Source organism: Mesoplodon densirostris, chromosome 19, assembly GCF_025265405.1.
Source record: "Mesoplodon densirostris isolate mMesDen1 chromosome 19, mMesDen1 primary haplotype, whole genome shotgun sequence".
Taxonomy (NCBI): Eukaryota; Metazoa; Chordata; class Mammalia; order Artiodactyla; family Ziphiidae; genus Mesoplodon; species Mesoplodon densirostris.
Genome location: NC_082679.1, coordinates 47,553,238 through 47,567,743, shown reverse-complemented (window position 1 = coordinate 47,567,743; position 14,506 = coordinate 47,553,238). Strand labels below are relative to the sequence as shown.

The following is a 14,506-nucleotide window of genomic DNA, read 5'->3' as shown; positions in this document are numbered from 1 at the left end:
AATAGCCAAAAGGTAGAAATAATCCAAATGTCTATCAATTGATGAACGAATAAACAAATTGTGGTATAAACATACAATTGACTATTAATCAGTCATTAAAAGGAATGAAGTGCTGATACATGCAATGATATGCAATGCAAAGAAACCAGACACAAAAGGCCATATATCACATGATCCCATTTATATGAAATGTCCCAAACTGGCAAAGCTATAGAGACAGAAAGTAGACTAGTGGTTTCCAGGGACTGGGGGAGGACAAAATTGGGGAGTGATTGCTAATGGATATAAGGTTTCTTTTTGGTGTGATGAAAATGTTCAAAAATTGATTGCAGGGTGGATACACAATTTCGTAAATACACTAAAAGCCAATGAATTGTACACCTTAAATTGTTGATTTATATGGTATGTGAACCATATCTCAAAAAAGATGTTAGGGCTTCCCTGGTGGCGCAGTGGTCGAGCGTCCGCCTGCCGATGCAGGGGACACGGGTTCGTGCCCCGGTCCGGGAAGATCCCACATGCCGCGGAGCGGCTGGGCCCGTGAGCCATGGCCGCTGAGCCTGCGCGTCCAGAGCCTGTGCTCCGCAACGGGACAGGCCGCAACGGTGAGAGGCCCGCATACCGCAAAAAAAAAAATGCTGAGAGGAACAATTTGGGTGAGTTGGCAAAACTAGAATATGGAAGATAGATCAGAAAAAAAGTATCAGTATTAAATTTACTGAAGATGATGGCTGTATAACAATTGTATAGAAGAATGACTTTATTCTTAGAAAATATCAATGAAGTATTTGAGAAGTAAGATATCATAGTGTATGAAACTTACTCTGAAATAGTTCAGGAGAAAATACATATATTAAAGAGAGAACTCAAATTATAAAACAAATCAAGCAAAATGTTGACAGTAGGTCAGTCTGGGTAAAGGGTATATGGATGTTCTTTGTCCATTCCTGCAACTTTTTCCATAAATAATTTTTTTTCTAAGTTTTAAAAAATTACCCATTCTGGGCAAAGACTTGAATAGTAACTTCTTCAAAGATGATATACTGTATGCTAACACATATATATGCAATCTAAAAAAAAAAACATTGTTATGAAGAACCTAGGGGCAGGACAGGAATAAAGATGCAGGCGTAGAGAATGGACTTCAGGACATGAGGAGGGCGAAGGGTAAGCTGGGACGAAGTGAGAGAGTGGCATGGACATATATACACTACCAAATGTAAAATAGATAGCTAGTGGGAAGCAGCCGCATAGCACAGGGAGATCAGCTCAGTGCTTTGTGACCACCTAGAGGGGTGGGATAGGGAGTGTGGGAGGGAGACACAAGAGGGAGGAGATATGGGGATATATGTATACATACAGCTGATTCACTGTGTTATACAGCAGAAACTAATACACCATTGTAAAGCAATTATACTCCAATAAAGATGTTTAAAAAAAAGATATACTGATGGCCAAGAAGCATATAAAAACATGCTCAACATCACTAATCATCAGAGAAATGCAAATCAAAACCACAATGAGCTATCACCTCATACCCATTAGCATGGCTACTATCAAAAAAAAAGAGAAAATTGCAAGTGTTGGCAAAGATTTTAGAAACTGTGGACTGCTGGTGGGATTGTAAAATGGTGCAAAAGACAGGGAAAACAGTAGGGAAGTTCCTCAAAAAATGAAAAATAAAACTACCACATGATCCAGCAAATCCTACTTCTGGGTATATATATATATATATCCCAAAGAATTGAAAGATGGATCTCAAAGGAGTATCTGCACACCTACATTCACAACACTATTCAAAATAGCCAAGAGATAGAAGCAACCCAAATGTCCATTGTCAGATGAATGGATAAGCAAAAGGTAGTATACATATTACATAATATAATATTATTCAGCCTAAAAATGCAAAGAAATCCTGTTACATAGTACAACATGGTTGAACCTTGAGGATATTATGCTAATAAGTGAAATAAGCCAGTCACAAAAAGACAAATATTGCATATTTCCACTTACATAACGTAGCTAAAGTATTCAAATTCATAGAAACAGAAAGTAGAATGGTGGTTACTAGGGGCTGTGGAGAGGGGAGTTGTTGTTTAACGGGCATAGAGTTTCAGTTTTGCAAGATGAAAAGGTTCTGGAGATCTGTTTCACAACTACTGAACTGTACAGTTAAAAATGGTTAATATGGTAAAATTTATGTTATGTGTTTTTTACCACACAAAAAAACTTAAGTACACATTTTGGTAATCAAAGTCTCTTAAGAATATTGCCTTCTCCCTTCATCCTGCCTATTAAAAGGTAGGTGTCCTCTCATGTCTGGGCCACTGGAGTCCTGTTGTTTTTGTTTTTTTGTTTTTATTTAATTTTTATTTGAGTGTAATTGATTTACAATGTTGCGTTAGTTCCTGCTGTACAGCAAAGTGAATCAGTTATACATATACATATATCCACTATTTTTTAGATTCTTTTCACATATAGGTCATTACAGAGTATTGAGTAGAGTTCCCTGTGCTATACAGTAGGTTCTTATTAGTTATCTATTTTATATATAGTAGTGTGTACATGTCAATCCCAATCTCCCAATTTATCCCCCTCTCTTTCTCCCAGGTAACCATAAATTTGTTTTGTACATCTGTGACTCTATTTCTGTTTTGTAAATAAGTTCATTTGTACCATTTTTTTTAGATTCCACATATAAGTGATATCATATGATATTTGTCTTTCTCTGTCTGATTTACTTCACTCAGTATGACAATCCATGGTCTGTCCATCCATTGTTCTTATAAAAAGGAATAGGGGGCTTCCCTGGTAGCGCAGTGGTTAAGAATCCACCTGCCAGTGCAGGGGACACGGGTTCGAGCCCTGGTCCAGGAAGATCCCACATGCCACGAAGCAACTAAGCCCGTGAGCCACAACTACTAAGCCTGTACTCCAGAACCCACAAGCCACAACTACTGAAGCCCGCGGGCCTAGAGCCCGTGCTCTGCAACAAGAGAAGCCACCGCAATGAGAAGCCCATGCACCGCAACGAAGAGTAGCCCCCGCTCTCCACAACTAGAGAAAGCCCGCAGGCAGCAACGAAGACCCAACGCAGCCCAAAATAAAACAAATAAAATAAATATTTTTTTTAAAAAAACGAATAATTAAGTGACATCTGATGAAACCCTAGAAAACTCCGTCAATAGGGCAGACCTTGGTAGGGAATCAGACTACTGCTCCCTTAACCTTTGCTGAGCTGGTTCATCCTTTCTTCACCTCCAACTGCTGAGGGTTCTGCAGGCGTTTTAAGGAGGTGCCTGTATGCCTGGTATGCCCTAGGTCCTACACTAGGTCCTGAGAGGTGGATGGTGTGGTTTGACGATCTAACCCACAGATGAGTCACCTCAGGGGAACACAGTAAGATCATCTACACAGCTGGCCTGCAGAGCAACTCTGGATCCACCAGGGGGCACCAGGCGCCATGCTGTGCCTTTCCCAGTACTCAGGGCCCAGTTCCCAGAGACCTACTCACCACAGGTAGGGGTCAGTTGGCCTGCCCACCGGCCTCTGCTCCACAGCAGCTAGGTCTGGGTAAAGGGCCTAGGTCTCTTCTGGCAGAGGTCCCTTAATTTGTTCATAAGCTATACTGACTCTCCCAGAGCAAGTGCTCATCAAACATACAAAGGGTTTTAATCAGTATTTACTTTGCTCCAAACTCAAGCAGAGCCCTGGAAGAATGGATTAGTCACAATCATGAGGAAAACCAAGCTTTGACCAATTAGGAGAGTCACATTCTGAAGTCACCACATAAATCCTGGGACCATGACTTCCCAAGTGCTTGAAAACAACCCTAAGAATTCTCAACAAAGCAGCTGATGAAGCATCCGGAATCTGCGGGTCAGCTCTGTTTCTCACTACCCAGCTTCCGTGACCTCATCACAGACTGATTCCCCCAGGGCTATAAACACATAGTGGCTGTCTAGAGCAGACACCGTGCTGTCATACACTCACTCACTTCCATCCTGGTGTTTCACTCCACCTTATCTCCAAGTGAATATAACTCCACCCTCTGGGGTCCCAGAAAAATGCTGCTCGCACAGGAAAAGTGAAGGCCAAGGAGGCTGAATACGTTAATGTAGGCACTACTGCCTTTTCCTCAATTTTAGCAACCCTCAGAATCTTGCCCCAGAATAAGTTTGAGCCCAGGTGAGCTGGTGCTTTAAAGGCCTGAAGCCCTGACCACCACTTGGTCTAACAGAAGAAACCAGCAGGATGGCCACCGCAGAGACATAAATGAATCTGAAAATAAAGGATTAGCACTCAATGGACCCACTCTTACTTTTCGTGACGGCACAAGATTAGGGAGAGTAGGGACATGAAGGGTCATCAGAGTAAGCAAATAATTGATGGAGACAGTATGCAAAGCACGGGTAGAGAGGAGAGGGACACTATACATCCCAGGCCTTGAAGCAACCATGGGGCTACAGCTGGACAGAGATGGAGTTGGGGCAGCAGGGAAGAAGCAGGGGGCTTCATCCTTGAGTCTGAGTCATCCCACAGGACCCTATTGGTAAACATGGACTAAGTGGATGAAGAGCTAGCATGCGCCCTCTGTCCTACGGTGGAGGAGAATCACAAGTAATGAAAGGTAACAGCTGTTCTCTGGGATTTCATCTTTTTGGTTCCCCAGACCTCAGAATCTGAGTCCCCAATTCTTCATAGTTCCTCCTCCCAATCCCCTTCCAAATCCAAGAGGTTTTTTCTGGAGGCCAAGGAGAGTGCTGGCCAGGAAAGGCTATACCTAACCCATGGTTGACCACCCTGGAGCCAGAGTGTAGTAGGCTCAAGGGTTGAGTGACCAGATGAATATGCTCAGCACACTACCACATTCCCCTGGGACTGGCCCCTGGGAACAGGCTCCTCCCTGCCGTAGGCACGTTCTGGCAGCCTGGAAGATTTATGGATGTACACTAACAGCCCAGCTCACATGTTTGGGACCTCCTCACCTCTACTTCGACAAACCACTTAAAAGTCAGGTCTTGGGTCTCTGTGACCCTGAACTCTGGAAAATCCCTTTCTGACTCCCACCTTTGGACAACACATACACCCTCCTTCCCATTTCACCTTGTCACCACCCTAGATGCCCCTGCCCCTGTCCTGCTGTAGATACTGGCATGCCAATCCCTGCCATGGGCATCCCCCTGCCAGGCCTCTCAAGCTCTCCTTCCTATAAAGCTGCAAACCAGTATCACTGTGCACACCTGCCTGCCAGGCACATCTCCCAGTGCCCATTCCCCATGGGAATAGGACCAAAACACCTTCACTTCCTTTCCTCAGGTCCCTAGCCCACACTTGTCACCCTCATTTCCAACAGAAGACTGACTTCCTACATCTTGTAAAACAAGTCTCTCAGGCAAAACCCCTCAGTTTCCCTCCCTTTCATCATCTTCGTCCTCTCCTCCTTGCCCTATCTCAGAGGAAGGCAGGTCCTACCATCTCGTCAAGAATCCTGTCCCCTCCAAGACCTGGCCCTACAAATCCCCCTAATGCCCCAAATCTTCAGGCTTCCCCTCATTGTTAAGTCCTTCTTCCTACGCTACAAACAAGCACGTTACCAACAAACAACTCCATTCACCCATCTTCCTTCACCTCCAGCTATACACTTCCTCCCTTCACCTCTTGAATTTCTGGGAGGTAGTCAGCCGCCTTATTTCTACTTTCTCACTTCGCTGCTTACTCCTCAATCCATTAACCCCTCAAGTGTTCACATCTATGCGCCACAGCTGTCCCCTAATCAGATAATTTTCTTTTTTAAATTTTATTTATTTATTTAGGCTGTGCTGGGTCTTAGCTGTGGCACACGGGGTCTTCGTCGCAGCATGCAGGCTTCTTAGTTGCGGCATGTAGACTCTTAGTTGTGGCATGCCTGCGGGATCTAGTTCCCTGACCAGGGATCAAACCCAGGCCCCCTGCATTGGGAGTGTGGAGTCTTACCCACTGGACCACCAGGGAAGTCCCTACACCAGTGTCTTTCTTTTCAATTAAACTTTTAAAAAAATATTTATTTATTTATTTTGGCTGCGCCAGGTCTCATTTGCGGCATGTGGGATCTTTGTTTCGGTGTGTTTAGTTGCAGCATGCGGTATGTTTAGCTGAGGCATGCGGGCTCTTAGTTGTGGCATGCAGGCTTCTTAATTCAGCATGCAAACTCTTAGTTGAGGCATGCATGTGGGATCAAGTTCACCGACCAGGGATTGAACCCGGCCCCCCTGCATTGGGAGCGCAGAGTCTTAACCACAGGACTACCAGGGAAGACCCTACACCAGTGGCTTTCTTTTCAATTAAACTTTTTATTTTGAGATAATTGGAGGTTCACATGCAATTGTAAGAATGTGAGATTCTATGTACCCATTGTCTAATTTCTCCTCATGGTAACACCTTGCAAAACCGTAGTACAATATCGCAACCAGGATGTTGACGCAGAATAGTTCCACCACCACAAGGATTCCTTGTGTTTCCCTTTTATAACCACAGTCCTCACCCCACCGCAGGTGGCACTTAAAGATGGAAATATCAGAAGCACTGGGGTAGTTTCTCTAACCTCTCACACCGACTAGAGGGACATATCAGGATTGGGGATTGCGGGGGAAGCTGCCCAGATAATTCTGATGCATGCCCAACTGAGAACCACTGCTCCCAGTCCCTATCCAATATCAGCTACTCCTGTAAGTCTATTTTTCCTAGAAGATGCTTTCTAAACCTGGGTCTGAAGTCTTAATATTCTCCACAGCAGCCGGCCAGTAGCTGGTCCACTAGCTACTGCCACCAGAAAATCCTATGGTTCCCAAAACCAACCCCATCCAGCTTCCCTGGCCTGAATCTGGTCCTTTTCCTGCTCTTCCTGATCTTGAGTTCACTCATTCATGTACTGAATGTGTATTAACTCCTATGGGGGCCACAGCAGTGACCTGACACGATGCTCATCTAGCCATCTGGCCCAGGTGTCCCACAATGCCTCCGTGCTGCCCAGGCTCCTGGTCCTCAGCAGGGCTCACAGGACTCCTGTGTGTTTGTCTTCTGCTGCCTTCAGTGAGCACCTGTGAAGGGAGAGCCCATTCTGCCTCCTCTAACTCCTGACCACTCCCACCCACAGATGGGGAGGCTGCACCTGTGGAAGAGCTCTCTGGGAAGATCAGGAGCCCCTTACCTCACAGTACACAATGTCCGCTCCATAGTCCAGGGCCAGCAGCCGCATTGGGAGAGTCCCTACCCGAACCATAGGGGCTAAGATGAGTTTGTTGTGGTAGCACAGAGAGAGGCTGTTCACAATCATTCCTGAAGAAAGAGAGTCAGAAATTCAAATGGAGAAAATCTCTTCTGTTATCCAGAGAAGGCTTTCCTTCTTCTTTCCAACACATAGTATTTGGTTTTCCTTTTCTCTTATCATAAAAACAATGCATGCTCATTTATGCATCCAACAAATATTTATTAAGTGTCTACTCTGAACCAGTCACTGTCCTAGTCTTTGGGGATACATAAGAGAAGAAAACAGACAAAGATTCCTACTCTGGTAGAGCTTTCATTCCAGTGGGGAAAAAGGCAAAAACAATAAGCATAATAAATAAATTACATAGTATGATGGAAAATTGATAGTGCTATAGAGTAAAAAGAGCAGGGAGAAAGGAGATTGAAAACACTGCAGATGGGTTAAGAATTTTTTCCAGTTTCATTGAGGTAAAATTACATATGATATTGTATTAGTTTAAGGTGTACAACACAAAGATTTCACATATGTATATATCACCAAATGATTACCACAATAAGTTTAGACAATATCTATCACCTCACATAATTTTTTTCTTATCATGAGAACCTTTAAGATCTACTGTCTTTGCAACTTTCAGGATACAATACTTCCGCAGTGGCACAGTGGTTAAGAATCTGCCTGCCAGTGCAGGGGACACAGAATCGACCCCTAGTCCGGGAAGATATCACATGCTGCGGAGCAACTAAGCCCGTGCGCCACAACTACTGAGCCTGTGCTCTAGAGCCCGTGAGCCACAACTACTGAGCCCACGTGCCGCAACTACTGAAACCCGCGTGCCCAGAGCAGGTGCTCCGCAACAAGAGGAGCCATCACAATGAGAAGACTGTGCACCACAACGAAGAGGAGCCCCCGCTCACCCCAACTAGAGAAAGCCCACGTGCAGCAACGAAGACCCAACGCAGCCAAAAATAAACAAATAAATTAATTAAATTAAAAAAGAAAAAATATACAATACAGTATTGTTAACCATAGCTGCCATGCTGTACATTACATCCCAGAATTTATTTGTCTTGTAACTGGAAGTTTGTATCCTCTGACCACCTTCACCCATTCCCCCCCCCACCTCATCCCCATAGGTTAAAATTTTAAATAGAGAAGCCAAGATAAGCTTCAATGAGAAGATGACATCTGAGCAGAGATTTGAGTTAGCCAAGTTGGTATCTGGTGGAAGAGTGCACAGGAGAAGAAAGGGCCAGTGCAAAGACCCTGGGGCAGGAGCTTGTCTGGTGTGTTAGAAGAACAGGAAGGAGGCCACTGTGGTTGCAGCACAGAAAGGAGAAGAGGGTAATGGAAGTCAGATACACGATGGATGGAGAGCAGTAAGCAGATAGGACACAGCGGTCAGACCCCGAATGGCCTTGTAGGACGCTCTGCAGGCTTTGTTAGCTCTTCACAATAGGAGCCAGTGAAGGGTTTTAAGGAGAGGAGTGGCATGACTGATCACATTCCCCATGATCACGGTGACTGCTGTATGAAAAACAGACTGTGGGGGCCACGGTAGACACAGGCAGGTCAGTTAGAAGGCTCTTCAGTCACCGATGTCAGAGATGATGGTGGTTCAGGACGGAGAGATAGTAGGGGAGGTGGTGAGAAGTGGTCACATTCTAAAAATATTTTGAAGGTAGAGCAACAGGAGTAAATCGAAGAAAATCAAAATCCTGTGTCCCAGAGATAACTGTTAATTTATTTATTCTAAGTAAACATGGTCCCCTCTAAAAACCACAAATCTTGCCAAGGATGCACTTCTCAGAGGTACTAACTTTTTACTCCTCAGCCTACTCCGGCCTGGCCTCCCCCTCTGCCACTCTCCCAAAACTGCTCTGATTAAAGTCACCAATTACCTCGAAGTTGCTCAATCTATGAGACACTGACCTCTCCTCAAATTGTTTTGCTAGCAGCACATGGCATGGTTGAGCCTCCCCTCTTCCTTGATCTCTCTCATCCCTGGGTTCGTCGACTGCACACTCTCCCAGTTTTTCTCTCTACCCCTGCTTTTCAGTCTCTTTTGCTGGTTTCACCTCCTCTCCTCACAGGTTGAGGTTGCTCCTTAGTCGTGGGCCTTCTTCCCTTCTAATTTCACACATCCTCCCTCACAAATTTATTCACTCTCATGGTTTAAAATAGTGGCCATGATCATCTCCAAAGGCATCCCAACCTCACACCAACTGCTCAAAACACATCCCGACTCGGATTTCTTAAGGGCATCTTCTACTCAACATGTAGAAAACAAAGCCTTGATCTCCCCTCCTAAGCCTTGTCTTCTGTCTCCAATTATTTATTCAACAGACTGAGCCCCTAAGATATGCCAAGCACTGGTAGGCACTAGAGATAAAATGATGAGGCAGGAGGGAAAGGTTCAATAGAACAGAGGGTTATAGAAAGGGAACTTACAAATATGTGTGAAATTAAAACTGTGTATGGTGCTATGAAGGAGCAGTTACGTAAGGCTGTGGGAGCCTATGTCAGCAGGGAAGAGACTGATGGGGGTTGGGGAGGGCCTCCCTTAAGAAATACTCTCTGGGGGGCTTCCCTGGTGGCACAGTGGTTGAGAGTCCGCCTGCCAATGCAGGGGACATGGGTTCGTGCCCCGGTCCGGGAAGATCCCACACACCATGGAGCAGCTAGGCCCGTGAGCCATGGCCGCTGGGCCTGCGCGTCCGGAGCCTGTGCTCCACAACGGGAGAGGGCACGGCAGTGAGAGGCCCGCGTACCGCCAAAAAAAAAAAAAAAAAAAGAAATACTCTCTGGGGACTTCCCTGGTGGCGCAGTGGTTCAGAATCCGCCTGCCAGCACTATTCACAATACCCAGGACATGGAAGCAACCTAAGTGTCCATCAACAGATGAATAGATAAAGAAGATGTGGCACATATATACAATGGAATATTATTCAGCCATAAAAAGAAATGAAATTGAGTTATTTGTAACGAGGTGGATAGACCTAGAGTCTGTCACACAGAGTGAAGTAAGTCAGAAAGAGAAAAACAAATACCGTATGCTAACACATATACATGGAATCTAAAAAAAAAAATGGTTCTGATGAACCTAGGGGCAGGACAGGAATAAAGACGCAGACATAGAGAATGGACTTGAGGACACGGGAAGGGGGAAGGGCAAGCTGGGACGAAGTAAGAGAGTTGCACTGACATATATACAATAACAAATGTAAAATAGCTAGCTAGTGGGAAGCAGCTGCATAGCACAGGGAGATCAGCTCGGTGCTTTGCGACCACCTAGAGGGGTGGGATCAGGAGTGTGGGAGGGAGACGCAAGAGGGAGGGGATATGGGGATATACGTATGTATACAGCTGATTCACTTTGTTACACAGCAGAAACTAACACACCATTGTAAAGCAATTATACTCCAATAAAGATGTTTAAAAAAATAAACAAACAAAGAATCCGCCTGCCAATGCAGGGGACACAGGTTTGCTCCCTGGTCCGGGAAGATCCCACATGCCGCGGAGCAACTAAGCCTGCGAGCCACCACTACTCAGCCCATGCGCCACAACTACTGAGCCCATGCGCCACAGCTACTGACGCCTGTGCTCATAGAACCCGTGCTCCACAACAAGAGAAGTCACTGCATTGAGAAGCCCGTGCACCACAACGAAGAGTAGCCCCTGCTCGCTGCAACTACAGAAAGCCCACGCGGGGCAACAAAGACCCAATGCAACCAAAAATAAATAAATAAATTAATTAATTAATTAATTAAAACTGATATTAAAAAAAGAAAGAAAAGAAAGAAAAAATCTCTGCTGGGAATTCCCCGGTGGTCCAGTGGTTAGGACCCTGTGCCTCCAGTTCAGGGGGCCTGGGTTCAATCCCTGGTTGGGGAACTAAGATCCTGCAAGCTGGCATTGCAGCCCAAATAAAAATAAAATAAAATAAAATATAATAAAAGAAAACAAGAAAGAATCTCTGATTCAAGGTCTAAAGGGTGAGGTGTTTGTCAGGCCAATATGTGGGGAGAAATTTTTTCCCATTTCAGTAAGTAGCACCTCCATTTACCCAATTACACATCCTTAACCCACATTCCCCACATCCAATTCATCACTATCTCCTATTCACTTCCAAGCCATCACTAACCTTCCAAATATGACTCTAACCTGCCTGCTTTACTCCATCTGCAAGGCCACCACTGTGCACAAAGCCAGTCTCCTAATGCGTTTCCCCAAATCTACTCCTGCCCCCTCCTATCCATTCTCTTACAATAGCCAGTATGGTGTCTGAAAAAGGCATCTCTGCTAACACCACTTCTCTGTTTATACCCTGCAATGGCTTCCCACCAAGTTTAGGATAAATCCCAAACAGACGATGGACTGGAGGTTGAAACACAAGAAGGATGTAGGTGTTAGGTTAGAAAGAGGGATAAAGAGTCTAGGCAAACAGCAAAAAGGGCTGAAAAGAAAATGATCAGCACTTGTACAACAGTCCTGATGCAGGCAGGAAAATGCAGGAATAGTGAAGGAATACCAATAGCCACTTTTTATTTCTGCAATGCCTTTGCAATTCCCAAAGTGCTTCATTTATAACTGTGATTCTCAAACCTAGCTATACATTAGAATCATCTGGAGAGATTTTAAAAACTACCAATGGCCAGGCCTCACCCCAAGCCAATTAAATCAGAATATACAGTTCACTAAGGCAGGAATTTTGTCTGTTTTGTTCACTGTCCATATGAAAAGTACCTGGCACATACATGGTGCTCAGAAAATATTTACTGAATGAATAAATGAACGAAGGAATGTACCACTATCACCTGAGATCCAAGGAAGAATTCTTCTCAAACCGTAGGGAGTAACCAGGTAACGTCAGTTACCATGGCAGCCCTGGGAAAAACATTACCAAGTGACACCAACACTCCCAGGAGCCTACATTTGTTTCCACAATAAGTAAGCCTTTCTCATTTCTAAAGTACTATACTGTGAAATATGCATCTCAGTCACAACTAGAGGTTACTCAATGTCTGCTGTGAGCAGGAGGAAGAGAAGGGCCTTACACAGTATCTAAAGCAATGACAAGAAGAAACTGGGGCCATGGGCAGAGACAGACAGGCTCAGACAGGCTCCAATCCCTATGACATTCTGAGGTGATCACATTGTAAGGGCTCGAGCAAGAGAAAGCAGCCACTAACCAGCTACCCTGTCTCAAATATTTGGAGGAAGTCAATGCAAATACATACCTATGTATTATCCTTTTCTGATAATTCTTTCAGTGTATCCCTTCTGGCTTTGTGCAAAGCGATTCTTTGTTTTGTACCTGAAAAATGAGTGGCACATGTAAATGGATGAAACATGTCAGAGCAGACATCCAAGGAGCTCTTCAGCTAACGAACGAGGAGCTCTGAGTTCTGGGAAAGAATAGTAAAAGTAGTGTAGAATCACAATATCTTAGAGCATCCTTTATATCAACTCCCCTCTATCATATCACCAATCAGTGGTCATCAGCCTATACATGAACTTTGCAGTGACAGAAAACCCAGCACTCTCTAGACAGATCTAGGCATTTTTAGTTGCTACAGCAGTCTATATCAAATTCAGAATCTGACTCCCTGTCACGCATCAGTCCCAGTCTCCCTTCTGGAATGGTACACCCCATGGCACACCTCATCTCTTTTCCATCTGGCACATTTCCCAAACACGAGGACAATTTTGTTCTTCCTAAAGTTCTCTTTTCCCACGTCACCCTCCTAAATCACTCCTTCCTGTGTTTATGACTTTCAGGGACCCCCAAGGTTTTCTCATCCCAAGGACATGACAAGCAACGGCATCAGTGTGCCTGCTACAGATTCTGGGAAAGGGGCAGGGCCACACAAGAGTCTGGCAAATGTGACTGACCACCTGAAGTGAGAGTACATGTGACAACCTCAGCCTCTCTTCAGTCCTCAGCCTCTATCCAAGGTTTCTCCATAGCACACTACTGACATTTGGGGCCAGATAATTCTTTTGGGGTGGTGGGGAGGGCTGTCCTATGCCTTGTACGATATGTAGTAGCATCCTGGCCTCTACCCACTAGAGGCCTGCAGCACCACCACCACCCCCCCGGATGTGACAAAGAAAAATGTCTCCAGCCATTGTCAAACGTCCTGGGGGAAGGGTGAGGGCAAAATCACCCTCACTCAAGAGCCACTGCTCTATGCAATGACTCTGTTCACCCAAGAGTACTCAAAACTCTCTCCTCTGTTGGCTTAACAGGTAACTCTCCAGAAAGACTATCGTGTATCAAAATGCTATTTGAAATTTAATAGTATTTATCTCTATAACGGTATCTAATGAAAGTAAAACTCTTTCTCCAGATGTTAAGAACCTCCCAGGTGGTTAATCCACATTTACCTTATCTCCTACTCCAGGCACTGGAAATTACAGAAATGATCTGATACCCATTTTCGGGATCCGTTCAAGAAGTACCAGTAGCGTAAGGCTTTTTGGCAACCTGAACAACTGAATTCAAGTAAAATATTCTGCCTGACCATGGTTTTGTGAGACAAGCCACAAACCTGTAGCAGGACCCTCCTCGCTGCTATTTACGGAATTGAGGTATCTGACTGGAAAGCCGGTGGAGGTGAACTAGCCAAGAAAGCAGTGGGTTCAGGATGAGAAGTTGGAAAGGGTGACAAGGGAGGGGAGAATGAACCTCAGCTGAAAAGAAAGGGGAAAAGTACCAAGCGATGAGTTCTCTTGACTGAAGAGAAGATGCGCTGAGGGCCATCAGCTTGCCCTCGGGGCCCTCAGCTCTCTGGGGAGCTCTAAGGGAAGGGTGAGCCTGGATCTACGACTCCGGACTCCTGGTCTCGGCCCCCAGGCCTGACCATTCACTCAGACTCTCAATAAATACTTATAAAGTTACAGGGAAAGACCCGAACTGGCCGAGCCATGACAGGAGCTGTGAGGGCGATGAAAGAGCAGTGCAGGGATCGGACATCGTATCGCCACAAGCCCTCCACCCTCCTGGTTCGTAATGCCAGGGCCCCATCGCCGCGTATCGCCGGACCCCGGTCCTGCCTCCATCGCGCACCCTTCCCCAAGGTTGGCCAGGGCCTGGAGTCACCAGCCCCTGTTCGGACCTACAGACCTCGCCGCTGCTGAGCTCTACAGATCCCGCTCCTTCCACACAGTTCGCTAATTCCAGGGGCCTTACTGAGCCACGCCAGCCACCGTCCGCGAGGCCTTGGCGCGCCCGTGACGTCACTGTCGTGC

At 45.5% G+C, this 14,506-nt stretch overlaps 1 protein-coding gene across 2 annotated transcripts in view; it reads right to left on the bottom strand.

Annotated features, from left to right (window-relative positions):
- DUS2 (dihydrouridine synthase 2) overlaps window positions 1-14,475 on the bottom strand; it is a 45,910-nt gene extending 31,435 nt beyond the window's left edge. The window contains exons 1-3 of one of the 2 annotated variants that reach the window (XM_060083619.1): window positions 14,382-14,475; window positions 12,493-12,569; window positions 7,190-7,317 (exon numbers count right to left, since the gene is read on the bottom strand). In XM_060083619.1, the coding sequence (XP_059939602.1) occupies window positions 7,190-7,315 (126 nt within the window). In that variant the 5' untranslated portion in view covers window positions 7,316-7,317; window positions 12,493-12,569; window positions 14,382-14,475. The remainder of the gene's footprint in view (window positions 1-7,189; window positions 7,318-12,492; window positions 12,570-14,381) is intronic. The other variant, XM_060083620.1, reaches the window with a different exon arrangement.
- Window positions 14,476-14,506: the final 31 nt, after the last annotated feature.